The 18,783-nt window shown below is 40.3% G+C and overlaps 2 protein-coding genes across 5 annotated transcripts in view; one reads left to right on the top strand and one right to left on the bottom strand.

Moving 5' to 3' along the window:
• The window catches only part of TEX10 (testis expressed 10), a 49,162-nt gene extending 31,934 nt beyond the window's left edge, over positions 1 to 17,228 (top strand). For 3 of the 4 annotated variants that reach the window (XM_082753814.1, XM_082753815.1, XM_082753816.1), the window contains 5 exons: positions 1,722 to 1,810; positions 2,942 to 3,075; positions 13,061 to 13,141; positions 14,911 to 15,092; positions 16,070 to 17,064. In XM_082753814.1, coding sequence (XP_082609940.1) covers positions 1,722 to 1,810; positions 2,942 to 3,075; positions 13,061 to 13,141; positions 14,911 to 15,092; positions 16,070 to 16,400 — 817 coding nt within the window. In that variant the 3' untranslated portion in view covers positions 16,401 to 17,064. Of the gene's footprint in view, positions 1 to 1,721; positions 1,811 to 2,941; positions 3,076 to 13,060; positions 13,142 to 14,910; positions 15,093 to 16,069; positions 17,065 to 17,088 lie in introns of those variants that run through there. The other variant, XM_082753817.1, reaches the window with a different exon arrangement.
• A 1,105-nt stretch (positions 17,229 to 18,333) lies between these two features.
• Positions 18,334 to 18,783, bottom strand: part of INVS (inversin) — an 86,723-nt gene continuing 86,273 nt past the window's right edge. Inside the window, exon 17 of the mRNA XM_082753813.1 lies at positions 18,334 to 18,465. Within this exon, the coding sequence (XP_082609939.1) occupies positions 18,350 to 18,465 (116 nt within the window). The 3' untranslated portion in view covers positions 18,334 to 18,349. The remainder of the gene's footprint in view (positions 18,466 to 18,783) is intronic.

Below are 18,783 nucleotides of genomic sequence, written 5' to 3' on the forward strand. Positions count from 1 at the left end.
TGAAACACCTCTCCCGTTTCTGTGGGTGTGAAAATAGCCACATACGGGTGTCAAAACAAAATTGGTGAAGCATTTGGAAAATTTCTGGACATCGAGCTGTAAGCTTCAGGATCTTACACACGTGCAAGCTGATGTAAGGTGTAAGAGCAGTGGCACTGTTTTGGACAGCAGATCTGCAGGCTGCAAGCAAGGTGCATAGGAAAGAACACAAACAGGGTAAGCAGAGCTCTGGCACTCAGCCCAACCCCCCAGAATGATTTTTTATCTTCAGGGATTTCCTGATCTTATTGTGGTTTATGTGGTTTTTAGCCTGCGGTGAGTTTCTGTCCATTATCTGGAGTTTGTGTAAAATTTGTGCATTCACTGGACTTTTACTGAAGAACTTGACAAGTCTGCTATCTGTTTCATGGGACAGAAACCTTTTTATTATTTTAAACTTGATTCTGACTAGCTTTCTCATGCAATCCCCTACCCTCTCCATGCGAGGAATGAGCACTCAGTCTGTATTCAGTGTCTTCATGCCACCTGTGATGTTGTAGACCTCGATTACCTCCTCTCTGGGATGTTTGCAGGCTGAAGAGCACTAGAGTAGTCAGTCCTCCTAGTGGGGATGCTGTTCCTGTGCCTCTGATCGTTCCCGATGTGCTGCTGAGGCTGCTTCTCAGTTCCAGTGTCATTTTTGAGATGAGAGGATACCAACCTCCATGTGCTATTCTTGATGGTTTTATTCCCAAAACACGGAGCTGTGAAAACTTTTTGGGAAGCAAGCTTTCAAGAGCTCTGTTACCCATGGGCAGAACCACTTGGGGTGCTTGGCAGAAAGGAGTTGGGGAAAAAGTGATCCGAGGCAGATAGCTGGCTTGGGAAGCTGCTTTCCAAGGCACTGAAATTTAGCCAAATTGCAAGAAGGTCGAGCAGCAGTCTCTTGGGTCAGTAGCCTACAGCAGAAGTGCAAGAGAACTTGAATAATGCACATTTTGAGGAAAATGTGTGCCCAGGTACTTGCTGTCATCTTCTGGCTTTCTCCTGGATCTGTGCTGGTGCACAGGCAAGGCACCCCCAGTTGACGGCGTCTTCGTTTGCTCTGAGCTTCCATGGGGATGTGTGCTTTTTAATTGGAGAAACAAAAGTAGCCTTCTTACGGATTGCCCCTAAAAAGTGAAGTGTCAGGCGGCTTTAATGAAGGGTTTGCTGCTGTCTTTGTGTACTGCTCCTTTCTATGCAAAGTTTTTAATTTAGGTCTGTGTTTAATAGCTTTAGCTGCTCCGAAGTAGACAATGAAGCTGCTTTTGAATGGTATCCATTGTTCCTCTACAGAGTTGTATCAAAATTAGTGGATATAATGAAAAAAACAGCCCAGCTTTGTCCTATAATGACTTTCACCAAATAAGGGAAATAAAAATAATCGAATTTGCCGTGTGTGTTGGCCGTTGTCACTGCCATAAAGGTTATACCAGCATTTATAAAAATTTGCTACCTCGGTAATTTAATCTACATAACAACCTAAGCTCGTGGAGGGGCATAAATGCAATATTACTCGCCTTGAAAAAGCCAGGTCCTGTTTCTGAAGCTGTTCAAAATGCTACTCTGACAACAGCAGTGAGAAGCAGGAATGCTAAAATTAACTATTTAGTCATGCTAATTGATTGCATTATGCAGGGAGGTTGTGAATTCTTAATTACGTGGTTTTTAATAACCTATCTGCTATTGGTTTTGTGTAGATCATCCTTTGCGGGCTGGAAGTGCCAAGTGCAGGATAATTCGGTGAACGATGTGGACTATTTCAGCTTCTTGTTTTCAACCCTTATAGGTAATCCATGTCAATGTCATAATTTAGAATTAGCAAAATGAAATTTTGTTTTGTTAGTCAATTGCTGGATTTAATTTGGAATAAATGGCGTAGTAATTACTTCCTGAGAGTAATTCTAATATTGGTGCTTCTTTTTGTTGTGGTACATCCTTTTTTATCTTGATCTGATTTTTGACACCCTGGTTTTTTTGCTTTCACTTGCCACTTGGGCTGAATATTTGCCTACTTTTCTTGATGTCTAGCAGATTTCTGCTGAAAGAATGAGGAAAATCTATATTCAGCATATGGCTTGAATGAGAAATTTCTCGATTTATTTGAACGCATTTTATTGGTTCATAGCAGTACAAATGAGTGCCTTTTGGATTTCTTGTGGATGCACTTGCGCCATTAAAAACATTCCATCAGAATAAAGTAATCAAACTACATTGAAGTGAGCTGCCCGTGGTTGTCATGTGAACAGAACGACTTCTGCTGCTATATTCTTACCCAGATACAAAAATAATTCTGTTCTGCGGTGATGCAAGTTTGAGAAGTTACAGTGGTTAAAATGGCATCGTGGTACTTGGAAACGTTTCCCAGTGACTTGCCCTGTGCTAAAGAGAATCATTCGGAACAGCCACTTGGCATTCAAAAATTACCTTTTCTTTATAAAGCAGTGAAGGCAGCTGTATTGATGATGCAGAAAACGAAAGCAAAAATGAAGTGACTGCTTTGGAGCAGTAATTCTGTTTCACCATAACATCTAATACCTGGCTAGAAATAATTAGCCAAATGATTTATTATTTTTTTTAACCCTGAGGCTATGTTAGAAAGCTCCTGAGCTACTGCGAACACCTAGTGAATTGTCTTGTGTTATATCTGTTTGTTTTTTTTTTTTGTTTTTTTTTAAGACAAGCAACTTGAAAATGCAATGTGGGCTTTGTATTGTCTTGAAATACCACATTAGATTTTAAATTGGTATTCCTTTGATTGTTAAGATATAGTTATTTTCTTTTGGAAATCAAAACTTATATTTTGACACACAGTTATGTGGACACCATTTAAAAGACAGTTCTTTTTCCATGATGGTATTAAAGTAGCACAGTGCTTGGCTTGCCTTGTGATGCTGTTGTCCTGCTTCTTTTTCTCTAGGGTTTTCGAGAGAGGAGTTGACTAGTCTCCAGGGCCTTAGAGGAAAACCACACATTAGCCAAACACAGCTTTCACCTGTCCGTCTTTACCTAACAGATCTGGACCAGTTTTTACACCACTGGGCTGTGACAGAGGTAATACATCAACACTAATCCTAACTGACAGCATTCAAACTCAAGATGCTCTCTATCATTTTCCACAGACGCCTAAAATATTGTCATGAGTTGAAAAAGAATGAAAAATATTACAGTTATCAAGCTGCTAATGTTTTTTTTTTTTTTTTTTTTTTTTTTTCCTAAAGCTATTGGATAATATTTTGAAGGAAGCTGCTTTAAAAGGTGAATGTTCAGATGTGGTATGCAGAACAGTGCTCACAAAGAAAAAAATGGGTGGAAACCTCAGTGGGAAATACCGATAAGATTAAGACCAACATTTTGGCTTTCAAAAATAAGCTAGTTGTAAAAGTGTTAATTATGAAGAGTTTTCTTTGAGAAATTCCTTTGTTAACTATAAAACAATGGCATTAAATGAGATTTTTACTTCGATGTAATATTAAGTTGGCATTGATGGCTTAGAATAACTTCTGATGCTTAAACTTTGATTAAACTTTAATCAAAGTTTACTGGATTAGAAACGTCACTGTGAATTTGGTACCTGTTTGTAAGGTCCTGGGTACTGAAAACTAAAAGCTTTTATTGTTGGTTCTAAAGGGATCTGAGCCACCAGACTATTCAGAACAGGTGAATGTTGGTTTTCGTTATGGCTCAACTCTTTATTGCTTAGCCCACAGAAACCACTTCAAGGTGTGAAATCATACTTTATTGACATGTCAATTTTATGGTATTTATGAATTTTGTCACGAGTACAGAAAGGAAGAATGTAACACCTGTATGATATATTTTGGTCTTTTTTGGTTCAAGAAAGCAGCATAGGGTTTTTTTCTCTGAACGTGTAAAGTTTAAGTGATAATCTACTGAAGCTAATGACAGTCCAAAGCATGTATTGCATATGTGCTATTTTCTGTAGGAAATTATTTTAAGTAAACTTATTACTTCGTACCAGGATTGACACACATCCTTAGATATCCTGTCTTCAGTTAGTTTCCTTCTTTTTTTTTTCGTTTTTTTTTTTTTTTTCGTTTTTTTTTTTTTCTCTGGGCAGTAATGATGTGTTTTTCAGCAAAATGCTTTTCTCCAGTATTGGAAGACCAGAGTGTTTCTCTCCCTGTTCTGTACAGAGCGCAGGGTTGTTCCTCTGTCAACTCCCCAGAGGGATCACTTGCAAATCTTTCTCAGAGAGTTAGAGTAATCCCATACATCAGAAGGATTTTATGTATATTTTATCTGCTTTTGAAAATGCCACCCCTTGCATCCTCTTTCTTTCCCCTTTTTGCTTCTTCCACAAATGTATTAAAACTGGTTGAGAGACCACGCAATAGGAATATTTTCACCTGGGGACAGTCAAGTAGTTGAGTTATAGATAGCTTGATTGTGTCCTTGGTTTCTGCTTGCAAATTTGATAGGCTTCTCCTAGCACAATCTTTTCGGTGCTTTGGTGCCAGTAAGAAGAGTTGTCGTGTGCAGAAACTTGCTTTGGTTGAGTACCTTTTCTTGGGAAAGATACAAGTTGTTCTCTCAGGTTCCCAGAAGGCTGACCAGCTGGAAAGCAGCAATGCGGAGAAGGACCTTGGGGTTCTGGTGGCTGACCATAAGCAAACGATGCACTTTTCATTCAGTAAATTTTGTGAGGGGTCTCTTTTCCTTGTGTTGTTCCTTGTTGAGTGTTCTCCTGCTTCAAACATACTGAGCTCTATTCTGCTTGTGTTCAGTTTGAAAACAAAATATTCTAGGGACTGTAGTCCAGAAGAACTTCAGGACTTAGAGGCTGGACCATTTAAAAATATTTAAATCCAGGCTTAGAAAAAACCTTTCAGTTCCTCGAGATTTGCCAGGAATACCTTCTACAGAGCAAATAGTTTCCACCAGGTATGGAGCAAGCTGCTCTTCTCCCCAAAAAAACAGAGCAGCAGCCCCTGGGGAGAAGACAACTACCAGCAAATTATGAAGATCTTTTTAGAAACTCCTGAATGACAATGATACGAAGGCAAATGTGATGGGAAGTGCATCGGGTTTGGGGCTGAGGCATGGGTGGGAGTGAGGGTTTGGAGACCACTTTCTTCGAAGTGGATGTAGTTCAAGGTGTTGGTGCCGTTGTCGTAAAGGTGAATGTCTTTCAAACCTCAATGACTTTACCATCAGCTGGGAGAAAAACATGCAACGATCAGCAGTCTTCAAGTTTTTGGTCAGAAAACAAAAATACCAATGAGAAATTTCTCTGTAATTGTTCCCTCGCCTAGGCAGGGAGTTGCTGAGGCACCAGGTGCCTTCCCAATGCTGGGGCCAGGTGCATGCCATGGTGTTTGTTGGCTTTTCGGTAAGAGGAAAGGCTTTTTACTCTCGTGAGATATCTGCAGTGCTGTCCCCCATTCATTGATACATTTTCAGATTAATTTTTTTAGCTGTTGCAGAAAATAATTTCATTTAGATGAAGTGCTACAGGAAATAATAAACTCAGCTTTAATTAGTCACGCTTCTGGTGTGGCTTTTGGTGGAACCGAGCAGAGGCACAGCCTCTGAATACTGCATCTTTTCCTCTTTCGTTTGCTGGATAAGCAAGTTTATGGTGGTGCTGTATTATTAAGCAAAATATTTGTAGTAGTTTTTGAAAAATATTTAGTAAATGAAACCAGCCTTTCATTAGCTGCAGAGCAGGCAGTGTCCTGAACTCTATTTATGTTGAGAGTTGTCTCTCTAAAAGACTTCTGATGTTGTGTAGTTACAATTCAGGGTTTTCTCTTAAAGGAAATCTGTTTTATTGTGGGTGAAAATAAAGAGCTGGTGGAGTTAGGGTTTAGCAGCCTGGTTTCCTATGAATAAATGAGAATTTGGTGATCGGTGGTAAGATGAAGAATCTGTCAGCCATCCATCCTCCACCACTAGTTCTGTCTATGCCGTTGGCTAGTGTTTGGTGCTCTGCTAAAAGCATAAAGCCACAAGTGGTGGTTTCCTGTACGGTTTTTGGAAATGAGCAGCTGAAGGAGAAGAGGCTGTGGATAAGCACAGAGCTGTATATAACCAGGTGTGAAGGAAAAGAGTGACTGGAGGCGTTTTCAGATGGCAGATCGAGCTCGTTGTAACAGAACCACACGCTACCGAGTGCAGCGGGTAAGCAGAACTGGTGAAAAGACCAAACAAATGCACTCCTGATAGGAGTCAATGCTCCCAAGTGGCTTGTAACAAAACCCTTCTGAGGTGGTTGCTGGTTGGACGTTTTGTCTAGAGAGCAGTAATCGGTAATACTGCAAAAAAAGCCACGTTCCTGATTGTGTGGAGGCTTTTAGGTAATGGTGATTTTCACTCGAGGAGCAATCGTCAAGAAAAGCACCCCTTTAAATGCCATTTGGTGTGACTGTAAAGGTTAATCTTCATATTTTGTCAGAAAGAGCTGAAATGTAAATGCGGAAACCTTGGTTCATCTTCTGGAGCAACTTATACTTAAAATGACTTCTGCCTTATTAAAGCCAATTATTTACAATCATATCCCTGCAGCTAAAATAGATGGGGCTCCAGAATAAATTGTTGCAGCCCGAAGGGCTTCAGACTTGGTTCATTTTAACTGTGCCCATAGTGTTTGTCGGTAACGTTGTTCACTCCCCTGTAATTGAATTGCTCCATCAGAATCAAATGAAATAGTGCCACCAGAAAGGAACAGATTAACAAGGTAACAGCTTATACATGATAATTTCTGGCGTTACAATATTTGATGTTTGTGACATTTGAATGCTTGGGGGGGGGGAAGCAAACCATTGTTCTGAGGTCCTGCTGGAAGTCTGGGTTCTGGGATTATATTCAGCACGTAGTTGACTTGAAGGAATAAAATAGCAAAACATTTCAGAGCAATCACTGGTAAACTCAGCTATTAAGAGAAGACTGGATTTCAAAAATATTGGGACGTATGTAATTTAATATGCTAAAGTGTGTCAAAAGTGGAAAAGTTTTAAAATGAGGTAGTTGTGCGGGCTGTATCTGCACGGACACGCTATGGGAAATCAGGACAAATCACAGACAGCAGGTCAATGCGTATGAATTGAAGTCCTGTGAGGATGTCGACCTTTAGAAGTAAGAGGTGGAGTTTTGATGCCGTATCTTAGCCATAAGTATAAGTCAACACTTCAGAAATTACTGTATTTTTAAGATGAAAATTTTGAGTTGAAATACCTGTAAGATTTCAGCTTGTAGACTTTATTGAGATACCAAGATCAGAGATTCACTGGAGAGAAAAAACAGTTGAGTCTAAATAGTCTGAACTAAAAAGACACTGATTTTTACGTCCTTTAAGGGGGGGAGATTCAGTATAAGCCCATTACTGTTTCATAAGGATGAATCATATCCAAGTTTAATATCTAGGAATAAAAATGCCTTTTTCTTGAAAAGTAATGCAAGTTCCAAAGACAAACAGAGAAAGTCCATAAATAAATGGAATGCATCCCAACAGCTCTTTTTTAAAGATGTCTTCCATAATTTTCTTAAGATGTAAAACTTTAAATAACAGTATTTAGGGCCAGAGCTTCACTGTACCTGTATCTTGTATTTCTAGCATGTCTTGGGCCATTTTATCGCTGGCAGCTGATACGTTACCGCGTGTTGCTAACGTGAATTAATGTCTCCATAGTTACTGTGCATTATGCTATAAATTCACATCCTGTTTTGTGATATCTAAACTAAATTTGCTCAAAAAACCAGGCTTCTTGAGCCAAGCTAGCTTCCCAGGTGTATGGTTTTCAGCGTTTTCAAGCTCTTCTGTTTGGAGAGGGGGCAAACACGTGAACCAGACCTTTGCTGTTTTTCAGGTGTGGTTTCATCTCCTTCTAGACAGCACGTTAACTGTTGAGTATAAACCCTGTTTTTGTCATGAAAGGAAGAAATAGTAGAGAAATCTGTCATTTAGCAAGAGAGTAGGACTGCAGCTAATAGCTCTTTGCCTTCTCATGCCAAATCTTACCAGGACCCAGATTTTAACACATGACCAAGCTGTTGTACAGCAGGTGAGCAGTGGTGATTGTCACCTAGCCATTTGTGTCCCATGGCAAATAAAGATAACTTCACTTGGTTTCATTGACTTTTAATATAGGTATAACGTCAGACTGCATGCCACAGTCTAGGAGCCTGCGTGTAGGCAATTGCTGGGGTTGTGTGCTGCAGTTCACTTTTCCAAGCCAGTAATTGGACATTAACCATGCTTCGTAGTCCATCTAATCTTTGGAAATATGTACAGTATCAAGATGTAGAACATAATATATGTTCTTATTCTTTATAGTTCTTCTGTCTTCCTCTTCTGTTACCCTGAGAGTAAAGCTAGACACAGTGTTTTTTCCCCTGTTGCACAACTCTGTGATGTTCTGCCGCAGACTGCATTTCTTTTTTTTTTTTTTTTAACCTAGGTTTTATTTTCTGGGTTTGTTTTGTTGTTGTGATCGTGTGGGTTTTCTGTGTTGCTTTTTTCTTTTTTTTTTTTTTTTTTGAGTCACTGAATCAGGAATACCTTTCACATCCGCCCCTGTGAGCTTAGCCAAGGCAGGTGAACAAAGATCTCTTGTTGTACGCAGCTTTCTCAACAACTCAGGGCACTGTTAATATTGCCCTGTCAAATCAATTTATTTCAGAAGGAGAAGCAGCACCTGTCAAGGGAGTACACTGTCTGATAAGCCAGGGAGCTCCGGGAGAAGCTGGCCTAGCTTCAGACAACAAGCTTCATTGCCTGCCCCATCACCTGAAAACTTCTCGTTTTCCACGCTCCGCAGTAACATGTTACACGGGGTAGGGTCTCGCTTGAAACAGGCATTTCACCAGGGCTTGGGAATTGACTGCAGAACAGCCCTGTTGTATTTTAGTTACCGCTCTCTCAAGCGGATGTTGACGTGAGTTGAAAAATGCATTTTAAAGTTCACATTAGGATATAGCGACTGGTGTTTGCCAACTTTCTTTTAGAATAAAATCACTGCCCTGGGGTCTAGAGGGGCTCTGGTCAGGCTCCATGCAGTGGCTAGCTAAAACACTTCGTTCATTATTTTTCCTGCCTGCTTGGTTCCTCTCCACGCTCATACTTGTGCGTCTCTTCAGCGGAAAGTCAGTAATTTTCTTTGAAAAAGGGAATACTTGGCAGCATGGTTAAACTTGAAATAATACACAGATTTTTCACTGGGCAGTTGCTGATAAAATATTTCCCTGGAGGCTTTTTGAGCCCAGAATCTATCACGTTGTGGGAAACCCGGAGTGAGTTAGGGAGTGGGAACAATCAAACACATGGACAAAGCACTGCTGTTGGTTCATCTGTTATCCTCTTTGCTTTTGCCATGAGGGCTCAGATTGAGGTTGGGCTTCCTCCTATCTCTGTCTTTTGGAGTTGAGAGCATCTAACAGATGAGCAGTGTTAAGCTGACGGATTCGTCTGTAGGTTAGAGCCACAGAAAGCCTGTTTCAGATCGGATTAGGGGTCAGTTAGGTTGGCTGTCAGCAGCAAAAATGCGTTTTAAAAACTCATCCACCTGAAGATGACTGAACTAGCAAGTGACGTGACCCATCTTCCGAGACCCGATACAGAGTGTAGGGACAAGGGGGCCGAGCAAAACCCACTTTCTGAAGGATTTTCCTGTCAGAGGGCCGAGTGTGCCCTGGCAGGTGCCTTCCTCTCAAAATGGCGGCTCTGCTCCATGGCTTCAGTCAGGGTCCCCAGAGAGCAGAGAGCACCCCCAGGCCACCTTCCCTGCCTCCCTCCCTCCATTTTAGCTGGCTGGTGTTGGAGCATGTCTTTGGTACAAGCAGGGAGTTCCCTGTAGTGGTGATTGCCTCAAGATCTAGTAGGGAACCCGGGGCTGTGGGTGTAGGGCCTCGGTGGTGTGCTGGGGGGCTGGTCTGGTCTGGTGGATCAGACTTGGCTCGAGAAGCTGCCAGCGAACAATGAAGCCTGTGGTATTTGTTGCATAATAAGTGTTAATCCCCGCATTTCAGAGCATGCTTTTCTTTGGTTTTGACTTAATTTGCTCAAGTGGGCATTCAGACAAAATTAAAAACAAAACAAAACAAGAAATGAAACCAAACCTGTCGTAAAATGCTTGTCTCAAAAAGGCATCCCTCCCTCCCCCTCCCCCTAGTGATCCAAAAATGCTCATTCCCTGTCCATTCACCTCAGTAATACCCTGAAACAAAATTGCCCTGGCTTTAGTCCAAAACCAATCTATGAATGCTCCAAAAATGTGATAAATGCTAATCAAATGTAAAATAATGAATCAGCTGTGACATTTTATTATGGAAATTAAACATCATGCAAACCCTTGCCTAAGGAAAATAAATTGTCAGGAAAAATACTAATTTTCATGTGATAATTAAGTTTTCTTTGCTTTTCATTTCCATGTCTAATAACGTTTCAGTTTCACTTTTTATAACATGTATTTGTTATGAAAGCCGTTTCAAGCTGGATTTAATTTATAGAATTGCAAAGGCTCACCACTCCCACTTAATTGTATGAAAATAAAGCTTGGGTGTAGGGAACGCTTATGCTGTTTTGAGAGTCAGAAAGATCTGAAAGGTTGACAAACCAACTTGCCAAATACTCTACACTTTGCCACAACCCTCATAAGAAGCTGATGTTTGATGTTGTGATGCCAGCTTTCCTTGCCACTTCTGGAAAAATCCGTGTTGGCAAATTTTACCTCATGAAATGCAACATGGCGTTTAAGGGAGGACCTTCAGGGACTGGCAGGGCAGTTCCAGGGATGAAGACCTAAGGGGGGGTGATTAATAATGGTTTTATTAATAATAAACTGTGTTTTGCTGGGTGGGCCAGGTGAATTTGCCTCCTAGGTCTTCAATTTGTTGACCATGTATTTAGTTAAAAGGGATCTCCCAAACTTACTGTCTGGTGTCACGTAATCACGAGCATGTAGTGTACTCCTCTGGTAAACTTCCTGAGCTCTCGAGAGCAATGAAAGTCCCCTGAATGTTCTCTTTTAAGTTTTTCATCGTTGTCCTTACTAATTTCCATCCCGCCTGTACCCCAGCCAGCCGTGAGCACCACTGTTCAGTCTGAGTTCACGTTTCTCAGTGAGGAGCGACCCTTATGTTGCATGGTACTCATGGTACTTCAGAAATGGCCTAGTAAGTAGGGTCTTACAGAGCAGTGCTGAACGTCTCTTTGGTAGCACTTGGCGCTTCTATTGCCATCCTCTCTGGTTTTCCATCCTAAAAGCTATTTGCCTGTGGTTGTATCACAGTGACCTCATGATCAGCACAGTTTTCGCCTCATTTCCAGTTGTTAAAATTCCTGGTTGCATACAGAAGTTTTATTAGTCTCCGTGAGCGTGACTTTCCACTTTTTTTTCCCCACTGAATTTCCCCGTCTGTTATCATCAGACCCATGCAATCTCTTCCATAGGTTACTCCAGTCCTCCTGTCTTGGCAGAGTTTCTCAGCCTCGAGCTGTCAGCCGCCGCGTTTCATCAGTGTGGTTTTACCTTTTGTGCGCGTGTTACTCATGCAAATACTGGGTCACGCTGGCTCAGGGCTTGCCCTTGACAATCCCCAGCGGTAACCTCCTGTCTCAGCTTTACTGCAGTCCTTGACACTGCTGAAATGCAAATGTCTTTAGCGTGTTCCTTGGGCATACTCCCGCGTGCTTCATATTTTATCACTTTCAAATGCCAGTGTGCAGAAACAGTGCCATATCTTGGATGCAGCAGGTTTAATAATATTTATGTTTTAAATACATCTGTAGTACCAATTATAAGGGTATTCAGTGCAAGAGTGTCTACAAAACTGTCTTATAAATATCCCTAGCAGTGAAATAAAATACTTGCACAATGATTTGTATAATCCCAATCACTATTAGCGATGTTGTGACAGCCTTTTAGTCCATGTTCTTCTGTTGAGCAGACGTGTTAACAATCTCCTGAATTTGGCCAGCTGCAGCAGGGCCAGAAGCACGTGAGATCTAGTTTTGAAGGAAGCCGAGCATGCTTCTGTCTCACCACAAACGACACTGCTTGGCCATTTCTTTGGATAGTTAAGCCAACACCTGCATCCACATTGCTTGAATTTTGTTTGCATACCTTGAACTAATGGTTCTTTTCCTAGGCTTGGTTGATTTTTTTTCAGATGAAAATGTTGCAGGCTTTTATTTTTGACAAAGGGTGGGTGAGGTTTTCTGTTTTAGTGTTTTTGTCTAGGTGTCTTGAGTTTCCCAATTCATCTTAAGATTCAAAGCCAGCGCAGTATCACCAAATTGTATAGCTCAATTCAGATCATTCTGTGAAAGCTTTCTTAGGTACTTTTTTGTTTTCATTTAGTGAGGTATCTTACAGGAAATTTTTTGCTTAGTCAAGATATTTGTAAATTTAGGGGAAAAAAAAAAAGAGGGGGAAAATTGGATGTTCTGGCAGTTACTGGATGGTCATTACTAGTGATGTCCTTGTGCTAACATTGCTTTCTACGGGCTTCAGCTGATGCTGTAGTGGGGTAATACAAGCACCAGAAAGTTTTTGGCAGCTCTTTAAAACAAGATTTCCCCTTTGTGGTATTACAGTTTGTATCAAGTATAGATATAACATTTTTAGTGATAGAGAGGGAAAGTAATAGCAAGTGGATCTTTGTTAATTTCTTCCTTTAGATTTCTGTCCTGTCCTATTTTGTTTCCTTCTTGCTATTTCATGCTTGTTAATAGTATTTGGGAGTTGTTTTCTGAATTTCTTTAGCTCAGAGGAAAGGCAGTGTAACCTTGGCGCGGCATTGTAGGCAAATCGAGTACTTCTGGCCTTCTGTTTCTGTCACAGAGGTTAAAGGAAAAAAGCGACTACCGACAAAATTAATGGTAGAGATCATCCTCTCTTTAAACACTGAACAATTTATGTTGACACTGCCAAAAATACATACTTCTAGAGACAAAGCTGCTGTGTCCTCATAGGTACTTTGTGCTTAGGTTCGTCAGCGAAGTGTGTGGCTACACAGTGAATGGTCGCTGGTTGCATGTTTAAGTACTTACCTACAACTTGTTGTTTCATTAAAACAGATGATTTGTCACAGCTTGTCCACTATACCTTCGCAAAGTCAGTGTTTCGACATTCTCCAGACTGGCATCTGTAAATATCTGGTAAGTAATATTTTGTTTTCTGCGCTAATTTCCTTGTGATAGATTCTGTAGTCTCAATAACCCTTAAGTATCTTTCTTCCACATTTTACATAATCTGCGTATAACTTCAATTTTAAATTTTAAAAAAATAGACAAAAAATTGAAAATAATAGATAATTTTTATGATCTAAACTTAGATTTTTTTCTTGATTTCTGAGCACTTCAATTTGTTTTCAAGCCAGGACAGCCATAAATGAAAGCTTTCTGGTTCTATGTTTTTGGTTTGTTTTGCTTTTTTTTTTTTTTTTTTTTTTTTTTTTTTTTTTTTTTAAGTTTGGACCCATTACCCCTTGTCCTGTCACTGCACTCCCTGGTAACGTGATCTGACAAATGCCCACAGCCTACTAAAAAAATACTGGTCCAGAGCTTCCATAGGATCTGGCTTATCTGTCACCATTTTCTGGATTTTGGGGGTTGACTTAAATTACAGCCTCTTTGAAATGCACCAAGCGCATTATTATATCTATACTGCAAGTATTCAAAAGTGTTGAACCCTTCGTTGCTCTTTGTAGCTTACCCCACGTGAGTAAGCATTCCAGTGGGATATATTCCAATCAAGAAGTACGAGCTACTTAAATATGACCTTTAAAAACAACAGCAACCCCCCCCTAAAAGAAACAGATGACCCTGTTGAGTGAACCGTCTCTGCCTAAAACTGTGTATGTGCTGGTGAGCAAATTTGGCTACTTTAAAACTCCTTAAATTAATTTCTTACTGAGGTAATCGATGCCCTGCTAGTAATGTGTGTATTTTTAAAAAAACATATTTTATCATGCCTATAAAATTCAAACTCAAGCCAATACTTTAAGAGCAGCAGAGCATCACCCCAGCTGTGGGCACACAGTGTTTCGTTAGCTTTCATTTAACCCCGATCACAATGCTCCCATTCCTGTCCAGCACGTCAGATTTCTACGGAGACCAGCCCTGGTGGCCCCCAGTAGCTTTTCTGTCTGGAGAGTAAATCTGAATCTCCTTCTGCCTCAGTGACTGCTCGCTGCTGTTTGAAGGCAGAGAAGGGATGCTCTGTCCCATGATATATGCTTAAAAGGAAAGACCTGTTTTGTCCAAAAGCTTCTTTTTGTCCGCACCACCCTTCAGAGGAAGGCTTAAAGCATTTTCTCTCTGAATACATTTGAGATGAGTGATGTGTTTATTTCGGGGGATGGCACAAAGACATGGGTTTTCTTATGTGGTTACAGTCGCTGTTAGCTGCCTGTTTGTATTGATTTTTATTTGAAAGCCGGTGGTTTACAAGATTTGATTCTAGATTTTGGCCTCTTTCTAACTCGCAACATCATACACGCAAAAACCAGTTCAGTTTTGAGAGGTCTGCGTGTTGCAGGGATCTGGAGAAACAGCGGGTGCTTCAAAGTTTTGCCTGGGCTGTTGTAGGAAAGCGAGTGACTCTATCCGGACTTCTGGGTGGAGGATTTTCAGTTTGGGGAATGAGAAAAAATCTCTGTAAAATATAATACAAGTCTTCTGATAGCCCTTCTTTAACCAGGGGTGACTGCTAAGGCTTAAATACTTCTAAACCTTATTTTGCTCTGGGTATCAATTTCTAAGCAAAATAGGAATTTAAAAAATGGAGCGGTATGTGTTTACTGTAAGAGAAACAAAGTAATATTTGTTATAATAGGGAAAAATAGCAACATTTGGCATTAGATGTTTGTTTAACAGAAAAACTCGTGTATAAAGTGATGAACTCGGGGATTTTTGTTTTAATACAGGTTGGATTGGTTGTAATACCCGACAGCACAGCTGGGTCTGTTCTGTGTGCCATAAATAAGCTCTTGGATCAAGCTTGCATCCTAAGTGAAAATCTACACAAGTTCCTAGCCTCCTGTTGTTACAGTCTGCTGTACTTCCTGCTAACTTTAGACAAAGAGGATGCAGAACATGTACAGAAAAGGTAACGTTGCTTTTCTTACTCCGTTAATTGCCTCTGCCTTTATAACCTAAACATAACAAGTATTTAGAGATGTCAAATGAAAGGACAGCCCCCCTTGCTTACTACCAAATAGGACTGTGATGTAAGAAAAAAATCTGCAAACTGAGCTGGAATTATTTGAAACAACAACTGAAGAAGGTTTCATCTCAAAGCTTTTACTTCCAGTTGTTCTAGTTAGATGCCAGAACAATCCTAGCTGCAGAAAGGTAAATATTTATACCTTAATCTGTAGCTTTACCCTTTAGTTTCATTAGATGCATTGAAAAGCAACACGCAAAGAATTTGTGTTTATAAGCTTGTACTTGACGTGATGGTTCAGCTTTAACAAAACTTCTCAGGAGTCATTCTATAGGCTGCAAATCCATTTGATTTAAAAAGGAGGAAAAATAAAAAAGCCACAGACGCCAGATTTCAGTAAGTTTATTTACCTGTGTAGCAGAAATGTCTTTTAACAGTTTAAACTTCAGCATTTTTCCTGTAACCATTCCACATACAAGAAAGTTGTTCAGAGTTGATTTTAGATGTGTTCTTAAAACCAGACTCCTCCTTCATTTACTGCATTTAAATAGTAGAAAAAGCTGATTGCATTACCTTCATACTGGGGGGCAGGAGGTTGACTCTTAGAGATTGAGGTGTATTTTAATTACAGAAGAAGTCCTCGCTGCTGCATCAAGCAGAAATTACACTGTGGAGGAGCTTCAGCAACACTGGAAGCTCCAGGGCAGAACCTTAATTTTTTTTCCCCAGTATTGTCCATAATCTTAGAATGATTTCAAATTTAGCATTTGTCTGTACAAATTTTCTGCTTCAGCTCTAATTAAGAGTGTAATCCTGCCAAGTGGTTTCCACGCAGAGGTACATTTCCGTGTAGGTCACAGAAGTGTATTTGAAGTAATCTTCCCTCATCATTTCAATTTTTTGTTCCCTGTTCCTCTCAGGGATATGCTGTGGGGTTCGTGCATCTCTGCGTTAGCGCTCCTGCCACGATTACTGAGGGTGATGCTGCAAAGCCTCCAAGTGAGCAGGATCTGTCGGGAAGAGCTGCCTGTGGTCGCTCAGCTGCTTCGCTTGCTAATGCAGCACGGGCAGCTCAGGAGCCACATGATGACAAATGAATTTCTGGTGCAGCAGATTATCAAGGACATTATGGTAAGAAACCTCCTCTCGTCTCCCAGAGACCACGAGGATAGACTTCATGTTTATGTTTGTAACTTAGTGCAAACCCCGCACTTGGTAAAACACAAGTTACAATTTTATTTGTCTCGGTAGTGCAGGCTGCTGCTTCTCCCAGCTCCTATACTCACTGCGCAGGGCAGGCAGGTTTGGTATTGAGCTTGATTCAGCCCAACAAAAGTAACAAAAGGCACTGGAAGGGGACAACCTGCCCAGCCTGGTTGATGCAGAGCTGTGCCAAAATAAGAAGCTACTTCTTTCTGTTCTGTTGGAGCAGGGGTATGTCTGTGTATAAAGACATAATTAAAACAGACAAACTCCCTTAAATACATCTGGTTTTGTTTTTTTAACCACTTAGGAATGGTAAGGAGGTGAATTACGGGCCTGTGGTCTGGGTTGGTGTGTTGGTAGCAGCTCTGCTGTAGGCTTGGGCATTGAGCTCTCCCTTGTTAGAACAGCCCTGCTCATTTGCATTTTGATGGACTACAAATGGCAGAATTGGAAAGTAAGCAAGCTGCTGCAATTAGAGAGTAAGGAAACGCATCTGATAGAATTCACACACTCCTAATGTAACACTGACTCAACATGCCAAATAATAACACTTTATGCTGACATAATTAACAGGCACATCGTGTTTACATGTGTACGTGCATGCGGGTGAACGAGGCTATCTCGTATCTTCAACAGAGCACCTGGTTAACTGTAGAAACAAAGTGAAGATTTACTAATACTGCTGGTGAAACTGAGTTTTACCCTTTTATTTTCCTTTTCCCCTTCTTTCTAGACACTGAAGAGTGGCGAAGTCCAAGAGCAGTGGCTAACTGACCTCCATTACTGTTTCAACATCTACCTTGCCTCTCACCCCCAGGGACCTGGCCCTATGAACACGGTATATTAAAGAGGTGGAACTGCATTTATTGTAAAGCATTTACTTCTATTTAGTTTTGAATGGAAGATGTTGGAACAAAGCTTGTCCATTTTTTTTGTAAGTGAAACAATAAAAATTTTACAAAGAACTGCACACTTGCTTCTAAGAGCTTTCTTTTCAAGCAAGTAAACATAACTCTAATTTTCTTTTTGTGAAAGACCACAGGGAGGGGTTAGTTAAGGAATCTTCTTGAAGCTTAAGTTCTTGTAGAGAAACAGACTTTTATCGACTCCAGTCAGCTATTATTTTTAAGCATTGCATTAATTAGAATAATTAGAATTATGTAACATCAGCTAGAAAAAAATAATATATTTTGAGATTTGAATAACTTATTTTTTGTGAATTCATATTTTTAAAGGCTTTATGCAAAGTAAATACTGTACACTGGCAGCTCCAAAGCTAAAACTAACAAGTCTTCATCTAGAGCAGGCCCCTGTCCTTTCTTGCTTTCTGCAGAAACTCGTTTTATGCATATATAAAAAATACAGTTATTAACAAATAAATAATTGGGGATTATCTCAAAAGTAGAAAACGTACCTAGCAATTTCCATAGGCTGTGGAAAGGCCTTTATGTACTGAGTGATTTTTTTGTCACCATTTCTACTTGTCCTTCCAAAGCCGTAGCTAGCTGAGAATGGAGCACGAGGTCTGTACTTCATTTCCTGCTTAGGTTTTGGAATACATTTAATAAATTTGAATACATTTATTAAATTTGAGGTGAAATGGAACAGCAGTCTTTTAGAACTGTTACATCTCCAGTACAGTTTCAGTCCATTGAAACTGCATTTTATAAACGTGTTCAAAATTCCTACTTTTGACAATGGAAATGTTTGCGAACCGCTGCAACTGCCCTGCAATGCTAGGCTCAGCACTTAATTTTCTGTTTCCAAATGGAGTTCAGATTTCATCCTGTCAGTAAATAAATTAACAGTTGCATTTAAAAACTAATTTGTACACAAAGTGAAGTCCAGCTCCTTAGCAGTCTGCTTGGCATGTAATGCTGATATAATACAACATTGAAAATGTGTTCGAGTTTAAAATGTAGATGATTTGCACGTTACGGAACAATTGCATTTATACCAGGATCTGTTCCTTGAACTCCCAGGTCCCGTTTTCCTTAGTGCTTCACTCTCGTACTTTTTGATTTTGCAGCAGTGGTCGGTCTCATGTTGTAGGAAAACTGCTTGGATCTTCCCATGTTCTCCAGCAAATTAACGTACTGGAGGTTGGTTGCTGGAAAAGACCAAAATAGTTTTGATGAGTAACTCCAGCTGAGAAAAAAGGTTAAGCTGCACTGGTTTCTGCAGTTCACAACAAACCTACCAGGAAACAAACGTGCCCTGTTCCTCACGTCTCACTGGTGATTTATCTGTAAAAAGAGTTCTTCCTCTGGCACTCAGTACAACCTAAACATGACAGTCTGTTTAATTTGGGCATAATAATGGAGCTTAATTTAGGATTTACCCTTATGAGAGTTTTGGGGCTGATGGTTCAGTCCCTAATTAATGCTCCTGGCTGAGTGTGCTGAAGAGCAGCGAGAGATTTTGTTAA

This window comes from Aythya marila, assembly GCF_965140915.1.
Source record: "Aythya marila genome assembly, chromosome: 2".
Classification (NCBI taxonomy): domain Eukaryota; kingdom Metazoa; phylum Chordata; class Aves; order Anseriformes; family Anatidae; genus Aythya; species Aythya marila.